General features: G+C 54.3%; 2 protein-coding genes and 1 long non-coding RNA gene across 6 annotated transcripts in view; 2 read left to right on the top strand and 1 right to left on the bottom strand.

Annotated features, from left to right (window-relative positions):
- Klf13 (Kruppel-like factor 13) overlaps nucleotides 1-26,326 on the bottom strand; it is a 49,733-nt gene that overhangs the window by 19,277 nt on the left and 4,130 nt on the right. Inside the window, exon 1 of one of the 4 annotated variants that reach the window (XM_005381672.2) lies at nucleotides 24,397-24,448. The exons of 1 other annotated variant lie outside the window; for it this stretch is intronic. In XM_005381672.2, coding sequence (XP_005381729.1) covers nucleotides 24,397-24,433 — 37 coding nt within the window. In that variant the 5' untranslated portion in view covers nucleotides 24,434-24,448. Of the gene's footprint in view, nucleotides 1-15,409; nucleotides 16,425-18,147; nucleotides 18,209-24,396; nucleotides 24,449-26,326 lie in introns of those variants that run through there. 2 more of the 4 variants (XM_013512596.1, XM_005381670.2) reach the window with 2 other exon arrangements.
- Nucleotides 945-14,240, top strand: LOC106148157. Its single transcript, XM_013512595.1, has 2 exons — nucleotides 945-1,199; nucleotides 12,127-14,240. The coding sequence occupies exons 1-2, from the start codon at nucleotides 1,124-1,126 to the stop codon at nucleotides 13,002-13,004; spliced, it is 954 nt and encodes a 317-aa protein (XP_013368049.1). The 5' UTR covers nucleotides 945-1,123; the 3' UTR covers nucleotides 13,005-14,240.
- On the top strand, nucleotides 24,538-26,104 carry LOC106148160. Its single transcript, XR_001233339.1, has 2 exons — nucleotides 24,538-24,904; nucleotides 25,067-26,104. It is a non-coding gene; the product is annotated as an uncharacterized LOC106148160 (long non-coding RNA).

The following is a 26,326-nucleotide window of genomic DNA, read 5'->3' as shown; positions in this document are numbered from 1 at the left end:
AGTCACATGGTCTCTGGGCAGGGGTGGGAAGAGCAGCTAGGGAAACAGCATTTTGATGGGAAACTCTAAAAGTACAGCAAAAGGAACTGCACTCCAGTGAGCAAGTTCACTTTACATGAGGGCAGGCACCACCTCACGTGTGCCGGGGCTGAAAAAACATGTGCGGGCACTCTGGGTGCTGAGAGCGGGCGTCTCACTGTCGGGGGTGTGCAGGGGGGACAGGTCCGCTGGGGGAGGTGAGGACGTGCCTGTGGGCTGAGCCCGTCTGATCTCAGAGTGGATTCATGCTTAGTTCAGCATGCAGGTGGAGAGGGAGAAGTCACGGAAGGCACACGCTGCATGAACAGGAGAGAGCACCAAGTTTCCTAGCTCCAAGGGGGACTAGAAGCAGTGACATCCTAATGCAAGCAGCACACTCTGCGCTCAGCTTGTGGCTGCTAACACCATTCTCTAGTGAAAGGAAACAGCATTCCTTGGAGCATAGCTGATTCCAGAGCTTGGCCAGGAAAAATCCAAGTAGAGGCTTGAGTGTCTTGTAACACCAAGATAGTCAAGAAATAGACAAAAAACCCCAAAATGACAGGGGCATGTCAAAGGGACACAGGAGCTGGCCTGAGGGAGTTCCTGGCCAAGCCTGGGACATCTGAGCAACATAAATAACAGTGTAAGTCATGTGGATCTCACTCCTCCACAGAGAGGAAGCAATGAGAAGGCACCGCACCTCTTTAGTGTTTTCTCCAAAAAGCCACAAATCCAGTCCAATCATGAGAAAACCACCAGACAACTGCAAATTGAGGGGCAGTCTACAAAATACTTGCCCAGTACTCTTCCAAACTCCCAAGGTCAGGGGCAAGAGAAAAGTCTGAGAAGCCAAGAGGAGGCCAAGGAGACGTGCGAGCTACAGTGTAGAGATGACGAATGACGGACAACCTGTTCTGCTCACCTTCTGTGATCACGACGATGGACACGTGGCCTTACTTCTGAGCCACAAACCAATAATGCTCAGAGAGTGTCAATGGCTCACACAGACCCCACGGATAAAGAAAAAATCAATGCTAGAGAAAGCAATTTCTGAGGTTCCCCAAACGCCTTGGGAACATCACAGGGCAGTCACTTGTGCCGGATGCATACTTCCCTAAGCAGTGGTTCCCACTGTGAAGACAAGAGCACTCAGCCACCCCGCAACGCCGCTGCTGCAGGTAAGCCTCTACTGTCCCAGCAGCCCCCCTGTCTGTCTTGTTTATCCAAAGAAAGTGATCTCAGTTTGCAGCTGCGCTGCTCAGGTACAGTGCTTCCTTCCCAACCCCCTGCAGCTAGGATTGAGCCTGTAAACCAGTTCTCCCCAACAAATTCTGCAGAAGTACTAAGTGCCTTTCCCTGACAAAGAGGGCGACACTCCCTTCACTCTTCCCATTCTTCCTGTCTGGATCATGTTCTGATGTTGTGGGAACAGGTGCCACCAGGGGTTAACAATGGCTACATCTGCACATCAACAGTACTAAAGAAAGAAAATGGGGGCTGCACTATAGCTCAGTGGCACAGTGCCTGCTTGGCAAGCATGAGGTCCTGAGTTCAATTTCTGGTACCAAAAAAAAAAAAGACAGAAAGAGCTTGGGTCTCTGGTGGCCTCCTGGACTGCTACACTTGTCCCTGACTATCCACATCAGGACCTGCAACTGAAGACAAGGAAGCTGGAACTCCAGGTCTGGCCCTCTGCTTTCCCTGCACGACTGTCCCCTTCTGCGCTGCCTGCAGTGTCTTCCAGAAAGTCTCCTGGGTGTAATTCGGGTCAGTTCCTGAAAACGCCACCACACATGCACAAAAGGACGGTGACTGCTGACAAGGGAGCAGGCCTCTCTGTACTCACCCTGTCTGGTTCTTATCTTCCCCTCTCATCCCTGCCTGGACCTCCCACGCCGAACCTAAAGCCAAACAGGAACTCTGGATAAAGGTGGAGGAGCACTCACCCGTCCCATTAACATAAGAGGGAAAGGTTAACAGACAGAGCCAAAGGGAAGGGGGACAATAACGTGGAAGCCAGAAAGCAGAAAGACAGCAGAGAAAGTAAAAACTGAGCCCTTCTATCCTTGCAGCGTGTCCCCCTCACGGGCTCAGCAGCCTCTGGCAGTGGTGGTGGGGTGCAGCGAGGGCAGAGGAGGGAGACCCCGAACATCAGATAGTAAGCCTGTGTACTCACAAGGTCCCTACCCTCCCGAGGGCTGCCTGCCCTGCCTGGGCGGGAAAGTGAAGACAATAGGGGGAAACAGGGCAAGAAAGGAAAACCCCAGTGGCAAGGTTAGAGAAGTTTGAGAAAACTTCAGATAACAACAAAATAGAATGAAATAAAAACAAAAACAAAAGGATGAGAGCAGGGAAAGCAGCACACCCCGGCACCTCCACGTGCATTTCCACCTTGGCCCCTGGGATAAAGGCGCCCACAAGAGAATTCCCAAAGGGAACAGAGCACGGCAGGCGCAGACGGTGAGGAATGAGGAGGGCCCCAGCCTTCCCCACATCGGGGGGTGGAGAGGTACAGCCCGGCCTTCAAAGCCTCTGCAGAAAACTGCCCAGCCCGCGACCTGACACCTGGCCAAGCACGAGCCAAGGGTGACACTAGAACAGTGCCACTTCCCTACACGTAGGTCTCTAAACATTGCCTCCCTTGCACCCCTTCCTTCGGGGAAGCTGTGAAGGAGGGGGGCACCTCACCAAGATGCAGAAGGAAAGGGGCCTGGGTGTTGCAGAGGGGTCCCAGAACTACAGCCAAGCCCCGGGTGACCATGTTGCCAGGCTGCGTGGGCCAGGAAGGTGTAGGGACAAGTCAGTGGCAATAGCACCAAGAAAAACAAGCAAAACACATGTGCATAATGCATGGATCTCTGCAGCTATCATTTAGTTATCATCTTGGAAATCCTGAACTCTGGCCTAAGCCTAAGGATTCCATTATCACAGGAGGTGCGGGTGACAGGCAGCCACATCCTTATCTGCCATCTTGGGAAGTCAAGAGATAACACCTAAAGTTGAAGGCCCCAGGAGCAAGACACTGAGCAACAGGAAGGTAAATACCCCAAGTGGTGGCCACAAGCTGGTGCGCTGCCTCCAGAAGGGCAGGAGGGGTGGGGCACCAGCAAGGGGCACGCCTGTTGTAATTAAAATGTGCGGAACAGCTATGCTTACGACCACCCCGGCCATTCTCCCAACATTTTATAAATAATTTTTTATTATTCAATTACTTTTGTGTGTGGTGCTGGGGATCAAACCCAGGGCCTTGTGCATGCGAGGCAAGAACTCCACCACCTAGCCACATCCCCAGCCCCTAAAAATAATTTATAAAACAGGATGGGTGTGACATTCTAGCAGCCCAGTCTTGCCCTAGAGAATGACTCTTTTCTAGTTAGCCCTCTTCTGACACTGTGGGAGGGAGCTGATCCTGCTGTCCCCACAGGGGTATGGAGGTAACACCTGTCCACCTGTTCCTGGGAGGTGAGGATCCACCCGAAGGAAAAACTTACAGGGCAGCAGGGCTGCTTCTTCACCTACCTGTGTCACCTTTACAAAACTTTTGATTGGTTTTGGTTGCTGCTGCTTTTGATTTTAGAAATGTAAGTCCAGATAGCTCAACGCTTAGGGCTGTTTCTAGGTTGCCTTTTTACTTAAAAGTACTGTAGTTATAACTTGAGGCTGAGGGACACAGAAATGGGACACATCTTTTTGGGGGGATCACCCAGATGGACCTCCAGGGCTCACATGGGCAAAGCACACTCCACCTCTGAGCTCCGCCACCAGCCCCAGTCTTTCAGTGGTGGCTCCAACTTCCAGGTGAGAGGCCTTCACACTTAAAAACGAGTGGCACTGACATATTTAGGAATAAAATGACAGTGTGCAGATTCCTTTCAAAACAATTGAGAGGGGGAGGTGGTGACGCTGAAGGGAGGGCAAAGATGTGATAGCAGGAGAGGTAAGGGGATGTTGAGGATGTGGGTGTTCCTCTCAGCTGTGAGGTCTGTAAGATGTTCTGTACAGTAACAGTTTAAAAACAAGCCAGGCCTGGCGGCACAGCATATAATCCCAGCATTCTAGGGGGCTGAGGCGGGGGCAGGGGGTTGTAAATTTAAGTCCAGCTTAGGCAATTCAGCAAGATCCTGTCTCAAAAATTAAATAACACTTGAAATGTCTTGGGGCACAGCTCAGTGTGAAGGCTCTAAGTTCGGTATATAGCATCACGTAAAAAACTTTAAAAATTTAAAATTACTATGCAGGACATAGACTGCAACTGCAGGCAGGAGGCCCAGCCTAGGGGCCACGGGATTTCACTATCTCTTCTCTCGCAAGGCCTGCTCCCTGTGGTCTGGGGCTGGGTCAGCTGCTCCTCTGCCCGCCCTCCCAGGGTGGGTCCCATCCTGTAGCTGGAGCCTGATATCTTGGGCTACCACTGCTCCCACATCTGGAAAGACAGAGCAGGGCTGGCTCCAAGGCCACAATGGGCAGGCACTAGATATGCCTGGGTCCTCAGGCTAAGAAGCCTCCTGGGCCTGGCTGCTGCCCAGTGCCACATCTGACCCTAGACTACGACTGGGTATCTGGAGTCTGGGTGGCTTGGTGGAGCCAGGGACTCCCAGGGGTCTGTGCGCAGGGCAGGGCTGTACTATTTTCCTGGAAGCAGTTTGGGTTTCTGTTTAAAAGGAGAGACAAACTCCAAAAGGAGTCCTCTCCTCTAAGGCACGTGCGGGCCTGAGGAGTACAGGGTCCTGGGGAGGGGTTCTGCCTGCACAGGCCGCGCCCAGCTCCCCGGCCTGCCTGCAGGGAGCTGCCTGCCCTACACGCCCTGCCAGGGCGCTGTGGGAACTCTGGCCACAGCCACCACAGCCCCCCTCCCAGGCAGCTATTCTTGGTCTGTGTCTCCCTTTGGGGGGGAGGATAAGGGTGGAAATGATCAGAAGCTAAAATTAGCAAACGGGCAAACAATTGAGGCCAGGAATCTGAGGTCAGCTGAGGACAACAGTTTGTTCTCTGTGGCCCTGAGGTGGTTTAGCAATAAAGGGAATTGAAAATGAAAACAGATCTGGAAGCAGCCCAACCCCTGCCGGGACCAGGCCTGACACCTGGCCAACCCCAGGTGGGCCAGGCCAGATGGCAGGGACAGGGCTAAGCCCAAGAACCCCCCAGAGCACCCCACTTCACCAGAAAGCCTTCTACAGCCCTGTGGCTGCACAGTACATAGAAGTACCCGGAGCTCCTGTTACAGGGAGATTGGAACAGGCGCTCTAAACACTGACTTGGCCGTGACTTTCTCCCTAGGACCCCAGCACCAGCTTGTCAAAGCCCCTGGGAACTGCACCCGACATCCAGATCACAAGCTCACTCGGCTTTTAAGGCAACCCAGTAAAACTCCCCACACAACAGGCAAGAAATCAGACCCCAAGAGGGCCTAAGAGGGGTGTGGGTCACACAGCCAGCAAATGGCGAAGCCACTCTTGACCCCTTCCCGGTCACCACCCTCTCCAGCCTCCCTCCTCCAGATGACCACTCAGAGTCTGAGCTGGCCACATGCTCAGAAGACGCGCGGGGCCAGCAGAGCTGACAGCCCAGGCCAGCTGCACGGTGCGGTCAGGGAACTGCTGTCCCCATAAAACTCAAAGTGCCACACTGAAGTCCCAATGCCCAGTCCCCTGGGCTTCTACACGGCGATGCCCACAGCTGGGGACCTAGAAGTGCAGTCCTTCCCCCTTCTGCTCCTAAAGGAACTTAGCTCGGCTTGTGATGCACAGGAAACATTAAGTTTCTCTGCCGCCTAGCAGTTTGCAAATGTCAAAAGAAATGTCAGCCCAGTAGCCATAACTCAGAGCTGGGAAGCACACACAAAGCCTGGAAACGCACAGGCTGCGTAGATGCCCCTGGCCTGAGGACAGTGTGCCCGTGCTCGGAGAAAGAAGGCGCCAGGAGACCCTTCCTGTGTGTGAGGCAGGGCTGTGGGGTGCACTGTGTTCCTGGAAGCGGCCTGGTTTCGGTTAAAAAGGAGAAACGAACTCAAAAGGAAGGTCTCTTCTCCAAGGCAGTGAGGGCCCTAAGAGTGCGGGGTCCCGGGGGGTGGGGGCTTCCCGCCTACATTGCGTTAGCCCGTGGCTGGGAACCAGAACCAGGCGAATGACGCTGTACAGAGGCGCTAACCTCAGCAGTCTCCAAGGCCGCTGGCTGACCTCCTGGCCCATGGAGAAGGCAGTCACAAGGCCCAAGTCCAGCTCACAACTACACCAGGCAAGGCTGGGGCAGCCTGTCCCTTCTTCCTAGTGCTACCAAGTTTATGCACTGGAAGCAGGACCTACAATGCTGAGAGCCCAGGCAGCCTGTAGGGCAGACCAGGGCGCTTTTTCTTGTCCAGGCCCTCTGGGCAGGTGCAGGGCCACCCAGGGGACATGAGCTGAGAGGAGGGACAGAACGTGTGGGGCGGGCTTGTGCGAGGCACACAGTGCCCAGCCCCAAGTCAGGTTTCTGCTGTGAAACACTCTCCTCTCCCTGGACTGTGAGATCTCGGGGCCCTGATGTTTAAGGCCAGACCACAAACCCTCCAGACCTCCACAGTGCAAGAAGTTCCCAACAGGAGAGACTGAAGTCCCTGAGGACAGGGAGAGTCTGAGCCCCTTTGACAGAAAGTCTACACTGAAAGTTCTGCTCACGCAAAACCCTCCCGGTATCTAATGACAACACAGCATACCTACCACCCTCCCTGCCAAGCAGTTAAACACGCGCCTTCTCAATTGGCTCCTAAAAGGCGCATTCCTTTGCTGGCTCCTAGGAGCCCACACTGAAGGGAGGATGCACACACTGTGGGTGGCCATCACAGGCCTGTTCCAGAAGAGCAAATCACTGGAGACACCAACAGCCACACGACCCCAGAGCCTTCCAATGAGACTGAGAGAGGAACAGGAAGGTCACACCAGGCAACCACCACAGACAAGGCTAGGGGTGCAAGGTGCAGCTCAGAGGTGGAAAACGTGTACAGGAGTTTGAGTCCCAGCACTGCCAAAATAATAGTAATGTACTGAATAATAATAATTAACAATAATTACGATGATAGTAACACTGGTGATTAGGAGGGGCGGGATTAAAGTTATTGATTTCTCTAATTAAATTTTCACTTCATATTTTCCTGTTCCCCAAATCACCTTTAATTAACATGCTTAATTTAACTTTTAGAAATGCTTTTCAGGCACTAGGGATTAAACTCGGGGTCTTCACACTGAGCTATATCCCCGGCCCTTTTATTTTTCAGTTTGAGACAGGATCTCCTTAGGTCACTAAATTGCCCAAGCTGGACTCAAGCTTGTGGTCCTCCTGCCTCAGCCCCCCAGAGTGCTGGGACTGCAGGCTTACAAGGGCAAGAAACAGGAACACACAGCTCCTCCTGTCCCAGGGCACCACGAGCACTTCCACAGTGTGGTGATATGGGCTGAGCATTTTCTGACTCGTGACTCCTGTTCTCAGGTTCTGACTAGTCTGGGAGCTGCCAACACATCTAGGGATGGCGGACTTGGGTCACTATAAGCAGCAAGTAATTCCTGGACACAGTGGCGTTCTCTACTTCAATGTCCACCAAGCTTGCCTGCTAGCATCCCTATCCTACGGTCACTGTCACATGCTCACAGAAAGGCCGTGGAAAGTCGGGCTCCTCACCTATTCAAACTGCGCAGCCCAACAAGGACGCTGGGCAGTGGGCGCCAGACCTAGGTCCTGGCCTTGCCATGGGGCACCTTGCAGTTCACTGGGCCACACCTTCTCTCCTGGCCCAGGCTACCTAAGGCTGCTCTAAAGGGCACTCCCAGACCCAGCCTTCCCTGGGGATCCCTCTAGGTTTGAACCCTGAACCAGAGACCCACACCCTGTACGAGCCCCAGATCTGCTGAGAACATCAAGGCAGCTAGACTGGAGACCGCCTTACGCACCAAGCTGCTTCCTCTAAATACTTGGTAAGTCAGACAAGTGCAAGGGCTCAAGCCCTGGCCTCCTTTCCTCTACCCCAAACTCTAGGGGGGCATTATTCCCTACACCCCAAGTTCTAAGCATTTGATAAAGACAACCCAAGTAGCGGCATCCTTGCCTAGAACCACACCTTCTTCCTCCTCTTTGGAGATCTGCAATGAGATCTGCTCACAGATATCCACCTGCCCAGCTGAGGGACACTTCTTCTCTTTTACCCAGGCAGAGGAGAGTCCAGGCCTGGTTCTGAACAGTAGGCTATAGACAGCGGACATCTGGGGGCCCTGTGTCCCCGAGAGCCTGTTCTGCCTCTCCCCTGTCTTGCCCAATCCTATCTGTTCAGGATCCTTGCAAAATGTTCCACTAGAGCTGGGGTGGACCCTTGGCTTCTTCCTGGTCTGTAATGTGCATAGAACAGAGGTTGAGCCTGTAATCCCACCACTCGAGAGGCTGAGGCAGGAGGATTGCTGTGAGTTCAAGGCCTGCCTGGACTGCTCAGTGAGTTCAAGGCCAGCCTGAACCACATAGTGAGACCCTGTCTCAAAACAACAACAAAAAGAACAGAGATTGAAATCTAGCATAGTGGTACATGCCTGTAATCTCAGATACTCTGGCAGGAGGACTGCTAGTTCAAGAACAGACTAAGGAGCACAGCAAGACCCTGTTTCAAAAAGGAAAACAGAGGTTGCATGTACCTCTAAGTCTTGGAATGGCTTATAGTGAAATTCTCTCTAGGGTTTTGCTTGGTGGAGAAGAGCACCTCACCCCATGAAACATGCACACATTCTGCAAAGGCTGCTCTGAGACTTGGCAGCTTCAGCAGCTCTCTCTGTACTTTTGGTTCAGACAAGGACACATGGCTGATCACATTCTACCATTTAACTTCGTGTGGAATTCAGGGACATCTGAACTCAATCTGCTTTTCATTAATTCACACCCAAGTTCATGTTGGCAGGAGGGGCACTGGACGCTCTGACCCACTCAGAGTCCAGGCCTGGAAGAAACAGGTTTGAAGTAGAACTGAGGACCTGCAGTCCCCAGCTGCTGTCTCCTGTCCTCCCAGGACCTGGGTCACGGGCACGGCGGCCCAGGCCTGACCCATGCTCACTCTCAGGGACCCAGTGGACTCCCTCTGCAGCTAGAGGCCACTTCCTCTCCAGTGGCCATGAGGGGTACGAAGGGAACACTGCCCACACACACGCAGGTGCAAGAAGTCCAAGCCCAGAATCAGCACAGCAGAGTGAGCAGCCTCCTGACCCCCGCTCCCTGGACGGCCGCCATCTGAGGACTGTGGGGTCTCTGCTGCCCAGTGGGCCCCAGGCTTCCCACATGGGTAGAGGCTGTCGTCGGTCACCCCCACTTCTGGGAAAGGTGTGGACGTCATGACGACCTGCAGTCAGAAAAATGGGAGCTCAGCATCTGTCTCCCCTCCTTCCATCGGTGACAATGCTTTCCCACGGCCCTGGATTCCCCCAAATGGAATGAACGTCACGGCTGTGGTCCTCGGAACTCATGGGACAAAAAAGCCCTTGTGAGTAGGCGTGGACACTGTACCCCACTGTGCTATGTAGTTCCAGAAAGAACCACGCTGTAGGCTGTGGTCTGAATGTTTGTCTTCCAAAAATGCATGTTGAAATCCCCACCCCAAGTGTGACGGTATCAGGAGGCAGGGGTCTCTGAGAAGTAATGCGTCATGCGGGTGCCCTCATGACTGCGACTTCTGCTGTTACCAGTGAGACCCCCAGCGAGACGCCTGGTACCTCTTGCTGTGTGAAGGTGCATCTGTGAACCGTCAAGCCCTCACCACAGACGGCATCTGCCAGCACTTTGGTTTTGACCTCTCAGCCTTCAGAACTATGAGGAATAAGTTCTGTAGCTTTTAAGATGGTCTATGGTATGCTGTTACAGTAGCCAAAAAGGGGCTCTGAGCCTGCACACAGGCCCTGAGCGATGTGAAAACCAATGCCAGTGAGCTAAGGCTCCCAAACAGCCTGAGGCACTGGGGCTGGGATGCAGGTTGAACCCCAAGTCATAAAAACGCAGTTCTCCGTGGCCAGCTGTACATCCACAGTGGCTGCTGGGCCACGCTGGCCGGAAGGGCTCCCTGTGCTATTTGGTTGTAAATTATCAAGGAGAGCAGAGCCAGGCAACCGTCTTCTCGCGGAAGGGAAACTGCGCATGTTACTTCATTTCTTTGAGTGTTTCTGCAGCAACGAAATGGCCTGCAGAAAAGGTACCACTTCCGGTAAAAATGCATGCTGTGCAGGCTCCTCTGTGTGTGTGTGTGTGTGTGTGCGCGTGCGTGCGTGCGCACATGTGTGGGCTCATGCATGTAGAGTGTTTCTCCATCCAGAAGGTACCAAAGGCGGGCCGCCATGCCCAGCCCTTCCAGTCCTGCTGTCACTTCAGCGCACAGCCAGGTAGTGAGTGTGAGTGGTTCTCTGTGTGCCTCCTGTGGACGTCACCCCTCTGTGCCCACCCCGACAGGAGCTGCAGGCCCAAGCTCCACACTGACAGGCCATGGGCAAGCCCACCTCCATCTACTCCTCTTGGGGACAGGCCCTGCTCCCAGCTGCGGTGACACTCCCTCTTGCCTTTCCCTGTGCTCAGGAGAGTATCTCCGAAGGTGCAGAGGTCCAGAGAGCCTCGGGGAAGAAGCTGGAGGCCCTGGGCTCCCCAAGGGGCTCCCCAGGCAAAGGCTGCTTTCTCCGCAGGCTGGTGCCACACAGATCTGTGGGGATACCTGCTGATTTCAGGACGACACCCAAACCCAGACTCTCCACTGGACCTCTTGTTCTCAGGTTCTCAAGTCCTCCCACCTGCTGAGCTGGGCATGTGTCTCCTGTCACTGCCCCGACCTCACCACGGGAAAAGGGACCAGGATCTGCCTAGCACCACACCCTCCCCACCCCCACACTCAGGACCCCAGCTGCTCCTTGCCCCGTGGTCCACCCTCTAGCACCTTGCCAAGCTGTTGGCATGGAAGGGTTGGGGAGACCCACAGGGAGCCCGGCAGGAGCCCTGGCCACACCACAGAGTGCCTGGGATGTCCCTATCTAGAAACTGAAAGCTTTCGAGGACAGGTGGCATTTTCATTTCTTCTTCTAGCTGAAGGTGATGCCTTTGAAAGAGAAAAGAAATACAGAAGTGAAGTGCTGCCCTGGCACGGGGTGAGCCTGCACTGAGGGGCACCCACACCCCCAGCACGGCTGGGATGCTGGGAGGGACGGTGGGAGGCCCTGAGCGGCCAGCTGGGCAGGAACTAGGAGGAGGCAGGGGTGGGAAGGGAGGTAACACCAGGATGCGGCCTGGCGGCTTCCACAGCCAGGATGGGCAGCCCGGGCCTGCGCACCAGGGTCCTGAGCATACCCCCTTCACTGGGTTCTCCCCTCAGGGAATGGGTCAGGTGAGAAGGACAGACAGGGCCACTGTCAGCTCTGAGGACACAGTGAGAAAGAAAGTTTGACTTCTTGACTCAGAAAGCAGATGACAGGGTTAGACAGGGAGAACCGGGGCAAAAAACTGAAAGTTTCAGAAGGTGGCAGGGGGCGTTCTGCGCGCCTCAGATGAATTCTCTTCCCAGAACCAACACCAGACCATTGAGTGGTGCTGTGTGAGAAACAGCCCAGGGCCGGCAGGCAAGCGTGGGCAGCACCTCCCCTCTGGGCGCGCTCGCTCCCCCTCCAGGACAGGACAGAGGACAGAGCCTCTTCATCCCCTACAGTGGCTATTCCTCTACCCCTGTGGTGGGGCAGGCGAGGCACTGGCAGGTGCAGGTGTGGCTGGACCCTCTCCAGCAGGTGCCCAGCTTCCCTTCCACAGACTGATGGTAAAATAGGGTTTCACGTGGGGGCGACATTATGAAGACTTCCCACCACCGTGGGAGATGCACACATCAAAGCCAAGCTCGAGGCCGGCACTGGTGGGACCAGAGGGTGACAGGCAGGGCGCGTGAGTGCAGGCACCTCGGCTGTAGCTGCTCGGCAGAGACGGCCTCAGGCCTAGGCACACCAGTCAGACGGGGTGCAGGGTGTCTGGGGACAACAGAAGTTTGGGGGATCATTGGTGGGACAGCAGAAAGGTCACAGAAACAGCTCACTTCCTTGCTTCCTGACTCCACCCCCTCACTCAAGGATTTCCTTTCCCTCTCAGGAGCTGAGCCAGGGACACTTCCCGGAGGCCCTTGCTGCTCACCTCTGCACAAGACGAACATCAGGCCTGGTGCGTCCCACCCCCAGCACTCTCGGCCCCCACCTGAGGAGGAAGCTAGAGGGGAGCAGGGGCAGGAGCTCGGCACTCCCAGGCCCCCAGAGCAGCGTGTGGGAAAAGGCCACAGAGCGCTGTCCTTACAGACACTGCATCCTCAAGGGACAGGGGCGCCAGCAAGGGAACAACTGAAGGAAGCTCACATCACTGGTCTGGGCACTGTCTGCCAGGGCCTCACAAGGCCCGGCCCAGCCCCACTCCACTGCCAGCCTCAGCCCCACACCGCTGACCCTGGCTGCCTTCTCTCTCCCCAGATGGAAGTTGAGATCCTGCTGCCTCAGGCAGCCTGTGTCTGTCCACCCTGTATGACCCCCACTCTGGCCTCGTCTCTGCTGCTTCCTCCTGCCGAGACCATGGAGTCTACACTCAAGCACCACTGCTCAAGCTGGTGCCCTCGGAGAGGCCAGGAAAAGATGCAACACACTGCCCGGAAAGCCACTGCCCAGGCTCGGCCACCCACAAGCCTAGCCCAGCAGGAAGGTTGGCCTGCACCTCTGGGAACACCTGCAGCAACCACAAAGGGCTGGGGCCTCGGCCTTCTCTTAACCTCCCGGGCACCTCTGTCTCCGCTCCATCCTCCTGGCTTTCTAACCCTCCACACCAGGATGGGAGAACCCTGTGCCAGCCTGGGAACCGGGCGGCCACAGCATGGGCTGCTCTCGGAGCACAGAGAGTCCCAGCAGCACTCCATCACAGTCAGAACGCCTCCTGCCCTTGCTCCTACTCAGCTCTTCCTCACACTACATTCCATGACATTTTATTAAAAGAAAGGCTGGGGGGCACTGCATACCCCAGAACCAGAGCTCATTCTCTACATTCTTGCCGGCCACAGTGACTGGAGGAGGGGTGTGGACCAATGGCCCAGAGCTCACCCTGTCCACCAGCCCCACTCCCTGGTCTCAGCTCCTGAGAAGTGGGCAATGCCTCCTGCCATGGGCCAGGCCTGTGACAGGGCGAGAGGCAGCCACTAGCCAGTGGCCACTGAGAGGTCTGGCCTGGAGTGCAGGTACCGGAGCTAACAGGAGGTAATTGGTAGGTGTTGGTGGGTGCATGGCCAGGGGCGGGGGGAACATCCCACAGGGCCAGGCCACCACTGCCAGCCAGGCCATTTATGCACAAGTATTTTATTTACTGACTGCTGATGAGGAACAGGCCAGCAACAATCACACACATTCTCACATGAAGGAGGGACACACAAGCACACAATCACCCCAAGACCTGCAGGGGGTGACCTAAGTTCAAGGGGGTAAACCTAACTGGGACAGCCATATACCTGCCCCTGTCGCCAAGACTGAGGAAGCAGAAGCCTCCGTACCTTCCTCAGCCTGTTCAGGATCTTGGCCAGCACACTCTGTGGACCGGAGCCCAAGGTGCTCTTGGGGTACCCATCTCAGGTTTTTTCCAGGAGTCACAGAAGTGGGATGTGGGCTGTCAATCACAACATCCCCACCTCAGGACCCAAGGCCTTCTGGGAAAGCTATAGCTAGCCAGCACTCTCAGTTAAGCAGAAAACCTTTCCAGATCATGCTTTATGATGAGAAATTGTTTCCTAACAGGAAATCCAGTTCTAGTTACTATGGACGGTGCTATCTGCATAGGTGTGCACATGGTCCCTACCAGGGCCTGTCGGCACCCAGATCCCATCTATTGGTCCTCACAGAAGGCTAAATGCTCCTCCCGGGGGTGAGCAGTGTGGAGGCAGATCTTTTCCCCTGGATAGAGGTTGAGGCTGGTGCCCAGGAGTTCAAGGCCCAGGGCAATGCATGAGCTGGGAGAGTACACGGGCAGACGCAGGGGGCTCTTGGGGAGACTGAATCCATCTCCTACACGTCTCTGCTTGAACATCGCAGCCTTTCTTCTACACCCTGTGGTCAGGTCTTGGGCCCTGTCTGGAGTCCTGAAGGCGTCCACATCTGTGATCCACATGACATCCAACCGTGGCCACTGCTCCTCCCAGGGTGCTGCTGAGGAGACACACCACCCTGTATGTCCGGGGGGGGGGGGGGTAAAGGACAGCCCACCACTCTCCCCTCTGCTCAGGGGCCACTCCACACCCACTTCTCAGGGCAGAAGAGGAAAGAGATCCACCCAAGACCACATGAGCAGGGGAAAGAAATCGACACGCACATCATCGTTTTGTGGGGTCCCAACAAGGTGGCTGGGCCAGCACCCCATTCCTACAGGCAGGACAAAGAACGCTCACGCCCTAGCCAAAGCCCCCTACCCTAACCCAGCAAGTGGGCTCTGTGGGGTGGCATGTTCATAGGTCTCCTCTAAAGCAAGCAGAGGCAGGGAGAAAGACAGGAAGGCCATGCTCCTACAGTCATTCAAAATATTCACCTCAGACCACACAGGAAGCATTTCGATGCCAAACGCACTTACAGGAAGATGACAGGCAAGCAGGAAAGGAGTGAGAAGCCATACCTCACAGCTGAAACAAGGGCCTCAAGAAGGCCTCTGCGCATTCCTTTCAGAAGCAACCTCGTATTTGCAAACACAGAGTTGCTGCTCCCCCAAAAAGGAATAAAAGAAAGTATATACATCTGCAGATGGCCCAATGCTCCTAAAAGCAATTATTCATGTAAACAAGAAGTGGAGTGCCTGCTGAAGCCAGAGGAGCCCAGTGAAGTCATAAAAACAGCAAACACACGTCGGGAAGGGATTCCCTGAGCCGGGCATGTCTCAGATGGGCTGAGAGCAGAGGCATGGGAGCTCCACTCCCAGGGGCTCCTCTGGTGAGGGCCGGGATGCGGGCCCTTCTGCAAGCTGGGTTTCTGTTGTGGTCAGACTGAAGAAGGCCTCTCTGCAGCGAAGCCTGTCATACACCCTGGGCCTTGGGAGCAGAGGGGGGTCATCTGGAAGGCTCTGGCCACCTTTGTCCCCGAGGTCCACTTTGGAAAGTCTTGCGCAGAGTACACTTGGACTGTTTGGGTGGAGTTGCTCAGTAGGACTGATGCAGCCACCTGTCGGTGCAAATCTCCAGAACTACTGCTATAAGACACAGGCCCAGACCCCACTTTGGCTTGTCTGGAACTGCTCTGGTCACCACTGACCAAGTCTTTCACCTTAAGGTTTCAGTTCACCTGCTTCTGCTAATTAATCTGGCCAGGTACAACCTGCTGGCTGGTGCCTGGGAAGGCTCAGTTACCTGGTAAACATCGAGGCTCACCTGAGATAGGGCTGCCATTCCCTAGTCTGAGCACAACTCCACGCCCAGCAACAGGGTCTCCATAGCAACAGAATGGATGCTCATGGAAACTCTCGGTCTGTACTGCCTTTCTGCAACTGGGGCTTGATTCATCCTCCAGCATCCTTAAGACTAGGATATCACACATGGAGGCTGAGACCACACTGCTCTGAGGTTTGCCTCAGGCGCTGTGCCACAGGATGGCTCTGGTGGGGAGGGCTGGCTCAGGACAGGCTTTAAGGATTGTGAGATGTGACCCAGAAGTTTGAAGAACTTTAGAACTTTTACAACTTTAGAACTGTCAGTTTCTTTTTTTTTTTTTTTTTAATGCTCAGTTTCTTTTCAAAAGGCAAACCAGCACAAAAGTCCATCCAGGTGCCCACCAGCAAAGCTCCAGGTTAAGCACACATCACACACACACACACACACACACACACAATCTGCACCCAAAGGTCTCCTCCTAGGTCCATGCTCATCTAACCTTCTGAGGTCACAGTGACCAGAAAGACCCGCTTCCCAGATAAAAGCCCTGGGGAAGGCTCGGCCTGTTCTGACTCCAAAGGTAGTGGCCTCATCAATACGCCATGCTGTCCATGCGTAAATAACAAGGCATAATCAAACAGAAAAGCCTTTCTGATTAAAAAAAAACCCTGACAGGCTCCCAAAGAGGGTTCCTAAATCACATCATCTATGGAGCCAAATGTCCACGGGGCTGGCCAAGAGGAGACCCAAGTGTACGGGGCTGTCAGGCTCAAAGTCCAAACACAAACCACTCAGCCCTGCACACCATGCGGAAGTGCTAGGCGCTGAACATACCACAGGACTCCCAAACATGGCTGTGCTTCGGACTCTGTTAATACCCTTCAATACATGCTGGTAGCTTTGAGGTTTTTTTCCTCCAACTCTAAATTGTTCACATACAAGTGAATCTGCATATATCCTTAAAAGAGGCCCTGGTAGCAGGACAAGTTTCTGTCTCACAAGAAATGCAAGCGTGACAAAAAAGCTGCTCAGCGCCCAGGGAGGGAGGAATGCCAAGGGCAAGAGGGCACCAACACAGCCCTCCACCCAGGAGCTCAACACCACCCTGGGGGACAGATACCTGACACACAATGCAAAACCCTGAGAAGCCTGGAACCTGAAAAAAGCAACACCAGGAACTCATGCTAAAATAAACCCAGCAGATCTGGACATTTTCTTTAGTGCTGGGCTGCGGTGCCCCACGGTCGCAGCAAATGGAGCAAGCACTGGTATGGGAGATACTTTCCCGCTCGGGCACACCTGGGGTTGTCAGTGGGGGCAGCCCAGCCCCTCTGGATGGCTGTACTGCAGACCCGGAGAGCCCTAGAAACAGGCCAGGGGTGGCTTTGCAGAGCAGCTCACAGAACATATCAGTCACCAGGGTGACCTGATTAGTTCTCCTGGTGAATGAAATGAAGGAAGCTGTTTTCTTGTGTTTATCCAGCTCCATGCTGGGTGGGTGACTCTACAAGCGGTAATTTAGGGACTTAAGGTTGTTAGGCAGAGCGGGGAAGCCCAGTAAGAGGCAAGGATGAGAACCTGCTGCCAGGCCGCAGCTCCCAGGGACACTCCCACCAGGACATTTCTACGAGAGCACAGGCAGGTGGGCACGAAGGAGGGCACAGCCAGAGGCAACCGGTCCAGGCTGCCTGCATGAGCAGCTGTGGGTTTAACCGAAAACAGAAGCATCACGTCACCTGCACTACGGTGCAAAGTGAGTTCACACGCTGACCTCTGGGGAGAAGGCTGGGCACTGTGTACAGAGGTCAGCCTTTGGGTTCACACACACTATCTGATGGTTTCTAGAAGCTCCACTTATGGACATCTGAGCACTCCAAGAGGAGAGAAGCAGCTCCCCAAAATTTTCCATGGAATATAATCAGCCTCAAAGCCAATAAAATGCTGGTGTGGTGTTTATGTAAGCACTCCCAGTCCCTGGACCCCAGCCAGGGCTCCCCGGCCTGTGGCTATGCCAGCTGTCGGCAGCAGGGGGGCCCTCCATGCTGCCCCCACCCTGCCTCTCCACCATCTAAAGAAAAAGTCAATGAATCACTCAGATGTTCCTCCTACAAAGGGAACATAAATGTTTATTAAGAAATTACAGGAACCAGGTCAGGCATTTTGGTATCTTAGTCATACTAGCTAATTACAAAAAAAAAAATCAAAATAGAAACCCATCCCAGAAACTTGAGACAATGAGAACTTCTCTAGCCACAAGCACTTGGAGCCTCGGCGCAGCACGGTTGTCAAGGCAACCCAGTGTTTACCTCCAGTTCTGCTGTGTGGGAGGACTGACTGTGACCAAGAACAGCCAACCAGGCCACCTCCTCCCAACACCCCTGGGATAGGTGCCAGGGTGTCCCCAGAGGGAGGAAAGAGGAAGCCACAGCCTCCCCTGTGGTGTCTCCTGGGCTGAGCCTCCATAGCACGAAGGTGAAGGGCCTTCATTCTCCTCTAGCCGCCTGGAGCCCAATTCCCCGGTGGCTTGTCCTGCAGGCTAGACACCCCCAAGGCAGGTTAGAAACAGCTGGGGTGCTGGGGCACAAGAGGAAGGGATGAAAGAAGGTGGCCCAGGAGAACCCTCAGCTGGGCAGCCAGAAAGCTTAGGCCCTGGCCATTCACCAGGCCACGCTAGGACCCTGCTCCAGGCCGCTGGCCCCTGGCCTGTGGAGGAAGAGTGAAAGATGGGCACTAAGTACCTCTGGCTTGGTTCCAGGGATCCTCTCCACCCTGAAGGCTGGTCATGCCACACTGCCAGGGCTGGACACACCACACTCCTGCAGGGCAGGGGCCTTGCAGCCTTGCAGCCATACAGCCCCCTGGGCCCCAGCGTTGGGAGCAACCTGCGTCACCTGGCCTGACGTCTTACAACTAACTGGCTTCCGTTCAAAGGAACAAGTGTCCTGAGTGCCAGCCACGAGGGCCCACGTGTACATACAGGGACCTGTATAGGCACCTCTACACACACGCACATAAATACATATGTGGCCACACACAGCACAGTACACACATAAATATCTGTCTTCTGGGGTCACAGGCAATGTTGAGCATGCCAAGAAATTCAAACCCTTGGCTCCTAATTCAGGGCAAGCAGAAAGAGCAAGGGAAGGAAAATAATATTTGAAAATTCTCAAAGGTAAATGACTGTGAGAATGGTACAATCTGTCCAAACCAAAAGGTCCAGCCCATCATCAGGGAGGCTTCAAAACAGAACCTGACCTGTGAGCAGCCCGGGTCGACTTTCTACGTGACCCTAGCACCTGGTGGTGGTAAATCAGGACAGCCAGCTCTCTGCTCAGCACCACGCAGCACTGCACCAGGGACAGGGAGCACTCAGGCTCCGCCTCCATCATCAGCCAGGCCCCACCACCAAGGAGACACTGCGTAAAATGCTAAGACTACATTTCAGCCTTGACAGAAGGGGGCCTTCGGCAAAGCCCCTCAGACTTGCCCATAGAATGCCCTAGTGCTGCGGGCCAAGCGGCACATAATTTTAGGAAAAAAGACCTGCTGTGCAAGCAGACAAGGGATGCTATGGAGAACAGAATACACCTGTGGGAACTGGCCTCAGCATGCAGGGCTGCGGGGGCCGGGGTCCCTGAGGGTCCTCGCGTGTGCTCTTCTTCCATCATGCTACTCATGCTAGGAGACTAACTGGATAAATCTAGCAGGGGGAAGACCCTTCCCAGGGTGAGACTGAAGCCATGGGACGGCGGGGGACCTGAGTCCCCGCCCACCTTGTGTAGGTCACGCCGCATACCTGCTAAGAGAGGACATGACACCACCAATTACCAGTGGGCAAACCAGACACAGCCATCAGGGGACAAGCACAAAGCATCAGGAAAGCAGATGGGCCAGACTGCACAGGCCAAGGGAAAGCCTGTCTAAGGACTGGCTGCCACCTTCTCTATGCATCATACAAGATTCCCACGGCTGGCAACTATGTGATCAGCTCACATTTATCATCTCTTGTTCAAAGGAAATGTCAGGGGTTTGAATTTGGAAAGATGCCCACCTGCCCCCCAGCACAGGAGCTCGGCACGGCTTTGAGCAGTTCCCCAGCCGAAGGACCTGGGTAGCTGCTTTACTGACTCCAGGCCAATGACCTGCTGGGGTCGGGCCTCTGCTCCCCTCCTAGAGGGCCCAGCAACACGAGACACACGTGTCTTTCCTGCTTCCTCTTTCTCCATGCTTTCTTATACAACCCTCATTCATGCTCTACCGTTAACTTTAACCTCTAACCCCAAAGCAAATTCCCAGTATTCTTTTTCTTTTCAATGAGTTTTTTTATTATTTTATTTTTCTAGAGAAAAAAAGCAAAAACAAAGCAACAAGAGTTTTTATACATAAAAGAGAGTCACAGACAAATGAAAAGGCTCAGAGAGAAGGAATTCACGGGACAAGGTCACTCCTGCTTCCATCACAGGTCCTGCACATACTCGGGTGTGGATCAAGAATGACCCTCAGGTCTCCTTAAGCCCTCACAAGAATATTTGGGGAGGGCATCTGCCCCCCCAAATCCACAGCTTAGATCCATCCCCAGCAGGGATTCTGGCTTTTAAGAAGTGTAGCTGATGTGTAGCGGGATGTCATGAGCCAGGCGGGAGTGCCAGACACGGAAACACAGGCCCCCACAGTCTCAGCCCAAAAACCTCGGGGTCAGCACTGCTCTCACAACTCTCTTAGTACAGGCGGGAGGCTGGACTAGCCTGTGGGGCAGACCTGGGTGGGGATCAGGGGAGCCCACATCACCCTCTCCCCACTGCCAAGCTACTATCCAAGCAGCTCATGTTCACAGGACACAGGCACACGGCAAAGCTCCACTTTCACAAGTCCCCAGGACAAGACCCAGGGCCGGCACTTGTGCTCTTTGGTGAGTGGCTATTTTGTGTGAACCAGGCCTTGTGAGTGCTACACAAGCATTCTACCACACAGCTACACCCCTAGCTCAGCAAGGGACTTTTACTTCGGGTCTCCACATCTTACAAAGCTCTTCCATGATGCACCGTGACTGCTGACTCCAAGGAGATAAGCATGTGCCCTGTGCCCAGGGACTGAGGGTCACCCGCTCACGCAAAGAAGGCCACGCCCCTATGGCAGCAGCACGGGGACATTTAATCTAAGGCATCAAGCCTCAGCACTTTTCCAAGCAGGTCACCTTGGGACGCACTGGCCAATGGCCACAGTGTGTAGCCAAGTTCCTGGTTAGCAAGTGTTTTTGTGTGATGAACTTCAAAAAGGAGAACAATAAATAAACACTACCCTCCCCAAAATAAAAATCTATTCAGTATACCCTTGGTCCGGTTTGCCCAAAGTAATGTTTTAAGAAGTTAGGAGTTATCAAAGCTGTCTCTGGCCCCTGGCTCTTGGTGCCATGCTCTGCCCCCCCACACACACACACAAAGCCCAGCCTTACATCAGGAGGGGAACAGAGACCAGGTAGAAGACACAAGAGCCAGGTCAATAAAAGAAGTGAGGGCAACGGGGGTCAGGGTTGGGGTAAGGTAGAGAAACTGCCTCTTTACCACAGCCCTGAGGGAGTTGAGGGAGCTGAGGGAGCTCCAGAGACTTCACCAAGAGCCTGACTCATAAGCAGCTCGCCCCCAGTTGCTGGCAGTGAAAGTGGACCTGAGATCTAAAGCTGAACTAGAACACCACATCCACACATACACACACATACATGTGTGTACACGCATGAAACTGTGTACACGCACACGTATGTGTACATATAGATAATGTGTATGTGGTCAAAAGGCAGTTTTTCCTTGGATAAGGACTTCCTTTGTCTTCTGACAGGTGCCCGGTGTCCAGCTCCTGCCAACAAGACCAAAAAGTTGAAGTTTTCATAATACTGGTCCAGAACAGAGACCAAGGCCTTCCGGACTCAGCACCTCCCACCCCAGGGACGGTGCTGGCAGCTGTCTCTACCACTCCAATCCTGGTTACACGGCACAGTGCCTGCTTCTGAACCACTCAGCCTGGGAGTTTATCCCCACCTTGACAGGAGGCTGATTTCTCGAGAAAATAATCCCATTTGGGGCTGTGAAAGGAAAGGTAAACAGGCTCAGGTGTGTGGACTCAGGTTGATGTTTCCTTTTTTCTGGAAAGCATGAGAGACTCCCAGGACTTCAGGGAGTTGAAGAGAGCAGAACTTCCCCAGGCACGGGAGACAGGAAAAGCGTGGGCACGGGGGCTGACCCGGAATGCACGCAAGCTACCTTCTGAGCTGGTTACAAATACTACCTAGAAACACCTTCACTCGGTGTAAAACTGGAGAATCCGTTTGGGGAGGGAATGCTTGAGTCTCCCTCAGGTTGTCTTCTGACTCTGAAGATTCCCAAGCCCCAACGCTTGTCCAGTCAGGGAAGACAGAAAATGATGCAGACACCGTGCCAGTGCCTGGAAGTGGGTGACTATCTACAGAGAACAGACGCACGCCTGCCCCAGCGCAGCACCTGGCTGTGCACAGGGGAAGCCACACCCTGGTCCTCCAGAAACCCTGGAGTATCAGCCCATGGGCTACGTATCATCGGAGAGAAAATGGCAATGGCCTTACACGGTGGGGGCCCTGTAGATACCACCTCAACCACGCGACCCAGTAAAGCTACGGCTCACAGCCTGTGCACCCCAACCTAACACCACTGGTGTCACACTGTGGATAAAAATGGTTTAAGCTGCACCTGAATGTGAGGAAATCATCAGCTACATCCAGATTGCAGGATGTTCTACAGAACAACAGGCCTCCATCGTGAGAGTGTCATGGTAACACATGCCTGAAAGAAGGTGTATTCTAGACCAAGGAAAGCTAGAGAGAGAGGAAAACCAAAAGCAATGCGTGATGAACTGGATCCTGGGTCACCTATGGTACACGTGGGGAATCGTTAAGAGAAAGAGAACAAGGACTATACAGTACATGTACATAATGTTTAAAGAAAGAGGCAGAGAAGGAAGAAAAGACATGGCAAAATATGAACTGACAAATCTAGGGGAGAGCACAAACGTGTCCACTGCACCACCCCTCAGCATTTCAGAAATAATAAAAACTTGCAGGGGAAGGATGCACTGGAGACACATTACCACAGGGCCTTGCTCACCTGCATTACCTGGGACAGAGGTCCAGAGAGGAGTGGCAGAGGGCGCAGTAACTCTGCCCCCACTCAGGAGCACAGCTGCCCAGGTACAAACCCTGACTCCACCCTCACTTGCTGAGAGACCTTGGGCAAGTCCTTACCCACGTGAGCCTGTCACCTTATGCAAAAATTCCTAATTATAGTAATGCCTCTCTCCTAGAATTCGTATAAAGAGGAGATAACTTCATATAAGCTAATGCAGTCATAACAATGCGTGGCCCTTAGCAAACAGTCTGAAGTCTTAGGTATGACTGCTAGAGTTGAGTGCATCACTCTTGAAGTTTTTATTTTAAGAATCTTTTTAACTGTCTTCTTAAAGCACAAACCAGACATGCTTTCCAGTACACTGGTATCTCAAAATTGCCATTAGGATTGCCAAGTGCTGCAGGGTCTCTAATGCAGGCCTCTGCGAGTGCCAGAGGCCCCTCCATAAGGGACCCATGTTTGTGCTGGTGTTGTGCTCAGTGGTGTTTTTCAAAAGGCAATGGGTGAAAGTTAAGTAAGTTATGGTCTAGTCATATAACTAACCACACTTTAGAACTCCCCACAGCCACAAAGAAAGAATAAAGCTGTTTCCTTTAAGCAAACACAGAACAAAAACCTGCAACAGAATATGTTGCTAGGATCCTATTCACGTACTTAAATATCTACGTGGACACACAGGTAGAGATGCATACAAATCCATTAGTTCTGGACAGACACACGGGCACAGGGCAGCCATGGTTGACCGGGAAGAGGGCAGCCCGTTGGTGGCTTCTGCACTGTTTGAGGAGTTTCACAACAAGGCCCACTGGCAGCTTGGAACTGTGGGGGCACAGAGGGGGACTGTTGGCCTGAATGTGTCCCTAGACAAGTCCTGGCCAGCAATCAGCCTGGTTTGCCCTGGGTAAGGGAGAGCCAGCCCAGAACCCCCCACTCTGGCGGGTGCCTTTCCCAGGCAGCTGTATCAGCGAGCACTTGTAAGGGGTGAGACCAACAGTGCCCGGAAATAAACTCTGAAACATTCTGCCCAGGAATCTCACCCACGGTAAAATCCCTGCTTCAGTGGGTGAGGATAAATGGAAGATGAACTTCTCCCAACTATCAAGGGAATTGGCTCAGAGAGGGTTATTTCCCACCCTATCCTGAGAGGGGCAGGTGACCAGGGTCTGCAGAAGGGCCATGCCCAACCCTGTGCCACCTTCAAGAGGTCCTTAGAACCTCTGACATGGCCCGGCCTGAGCAGTACTTAAGAAGATATTCTAGCTCCTTTCTCCAAGGGAAAACGGCACAGTCATTTTGAAAACAATCCTTTGCGAGAACAAATAGGTAGGAATGTATCCAGGGAGTCTCTGCCAAGAAAGACTGAGTGGCCATGCTACAAGGGGCCCACCAGGCCCCAGTGTGCCCAGCAACAAGCTGGAATCCCTGGATGCAGGATGGCTGGCCCAGCCTGTCCTCAAAAGGGCCTCCGCCTAGCCTAGTCTGGCCTTTTTGCAAGTCCTGAAATTGCCACATCAACGCCCCTCAGCCTCCAAGAAAACCTGGCCTTGCTACTCCCCAGAGCTAGGCTTAGTGAATTTCCCAAGTCTGGGCTGGGATGCTCAGATTAATTAAGCAGCTGGAATGGCAAAGGTTTACTTCTTTATTATAATGCACATTTTCCATTGCATAAACAATGACTGCAACATGACAGAGAGTAAGCTGTCCACAGGACAGTATGGGAGTGCAGACGACGCTACCACACGGCCCACCAGGAGAAGATATGGAAGGAGATCAAAGAACAGGGCCCTGGCCTACAGACACCAGGTACCCCTGCGTCAAGGCCGATTTCTGTACCTTCACAAGAGGTTTTCGAAAACACACAAGACCCCATTTCCTCCAGACTTCCAGGTGGGCAGGGCCACAGCTGGAGGCAGCCCTTGGAAACCGTTCCTGGTCACAGAGCTAAACTGCTGGTTACCTTGTTGGCGAAGGGGATTTTAATATTCACCCAGGCCACCCTATCACTGCGGGTGCTGAGAAGCGGTGCCAGCGAAGCGGAAGGTGTGCATGACCTCAGCCGCTGGCAGCAGACCTTAAGTTACTGTTGGTGGCTCTCAGACTCCACAGCCACTTCAAAGCCTGAGTCCACAGCAAAGGCCACGCCTTTTGGCCACCCCTGGGGCCAGCCTGACTGGCTTCTCTTCCCTTCTGTGGGCTGCTCCTTTCTCTCCAGACTAGCAAGCTCCTCTTCTTCCCCTACGAATACCAGCAGCTCTGCTGGGCAGACCTGAGCAAGGGCTACAAATGGGGTCCTCAAGAGGTGTCCCGGACCAGAGACTGAGCCAGACTCCCTCTGAGGCAGGTATTTGGGGTGCAGAGCTCATCAGGTTTATGTGGGTACCAAGGAAAACGCAGTTCCCACCTACAGACTGGAACTCTGTGTCAAGTCCGTGGCTTAGAAATCTGCCTTCTCCCCAAACGCGCCTTCCGACCTCGACCCGCATCCACCCTTCGGCACACCTAGAGGGCGGAGCCGGTCCCGCCTCCAAGAACAGACCCCGCCGCTGCAGGCAGGTAAACGGGAATAATTCATCCTGCGCTGCATGCCTGAGGTTTCCAGGCACAAGGAGGGGACTGACTCCCTGCCCACTGCGAGAGCGTGGGTCCTCAGCGCCCCGTGCCCCAAATCCCCTAGTCTAGAGGCTCAGCTGAGCGCGAAAGAAGGGGCGAGAGGACAGAAAGACGCGTCGGGGCCGAGGGGCCCCGGCGGCCGCCCCGCTTAGGACACCTCTCCCCGCTTCGACCAAACCGCTACCCTGCGAGCGCGAGAGGCGCCAGGAGGCTTGCCCAATCTTTTAAGTTCCTCACCCTTCACAGCCCCGCCCCCATTTTCACCGGTGGATCTCAAGCGCAGCCACGCCCCAAGGGCTGCCCCACCCCACTCTCAGGGTCTGAGAGATTCGTAGGCGCGCTGGACCCCTGGCCCACGGCCACACCCACCGTCGCGGCCGCGCTCCCTGGGTAAGCGGAGATTCCCCGCAGAAAGCTCTCACCCGGACCCAAACACCATCAATTCCGACCGGGAACGCCTCCACAAGGCCCCGTCTCCACCCGCCACCCATCCACCTGCCCCGGGGTTGGGGCGGCCACCGCGAGGGACCAGGTCTCCGGACGCAGCCTCAGAGGGGAAAGTGCGGCTGATCCGCCGGCCCGGACACCTGCTGAGCTCCGGCCCGCGGGGCTCCAAAGGTGCCGGGAAAGGGCCTCCTGCTCTGGGGTCTGGAGGCCTGCGGTGTCTCTGCTTTCAAATCAGCATGTAACTATTTTACCACGGACTAGGCATGGCTCTGGGGAAGAAGGTAACGGTATTAAGTATTTAGGTTGAGAACCTGCTCCGCAAGTGGAAGAGCTGAGTGTCACCGAGGAGTTCACGAGAGCTCGAAAGAAACAAACCATTCTTTAAACCAAAATAGGGGAACAGGGCTGCCATCCGTTGTATGTTTGCATCTTAGTGTTAAAATAAAAAATTAAAGGAGGTGGGAGGAAAACTTCCACCGATGAATCAACGACCAAGGGGCGTCGCGCAAATCGGGAAGCTACAGAGGGTCTCGGACGAGCGCGGCCGCAGCGCCCAGAAAGCCGCCTCCGGCCCCCGCCCAAGGCAGGTGCCGCTGGCCCGTCCCGCGGGAGGCAGGTAAGGGCTGGGCCTGGGCGAGCGGCGCGGACTTCGGGAAAGGGCAGCACGCGGCTTCCTCGGGACCGCGCGGCCTGGCGAGGAGCCCCC

Source organism: Chinchilla lanigera, unplaced genomic scaffold (assembly GCF_000276665.1).
Source record: "Chinchilla lanigera isolate Chin_1 unplaced genomic scaffold, ChiLan1.0 scaffold00015, whole genome shotgun sequence".
NCBI classification, from domain to species: Eukaryota; Metazoa; Chordata; class Mammalia; order Rodentia; family Chinchillidae; genus Chinchilla; species Chinchilla lanigera.
Note: the sequence above shows the minus strand (reverse complement) of the source record. Positions and strands in the feature narration are given on the sequence as shown.

Bases quoted from the DNA above. Each gene is read 5' to 3' on its own strand.
- LOC106148157 (XM_013512595.1), top strand. From the start codon at position 1,124: ATGCATACTTCCCTAAGCAGTGGTTCCCACTGTGAAGACAAGAGCACT. The intron at 1,200-12,126 runs GTAAGCCTCTAC...TTTCCCTCTCAG, and splicing joins CCGCAACGCCGCTGCTGCAG to GAGCTGAGCCAGGGACACTT.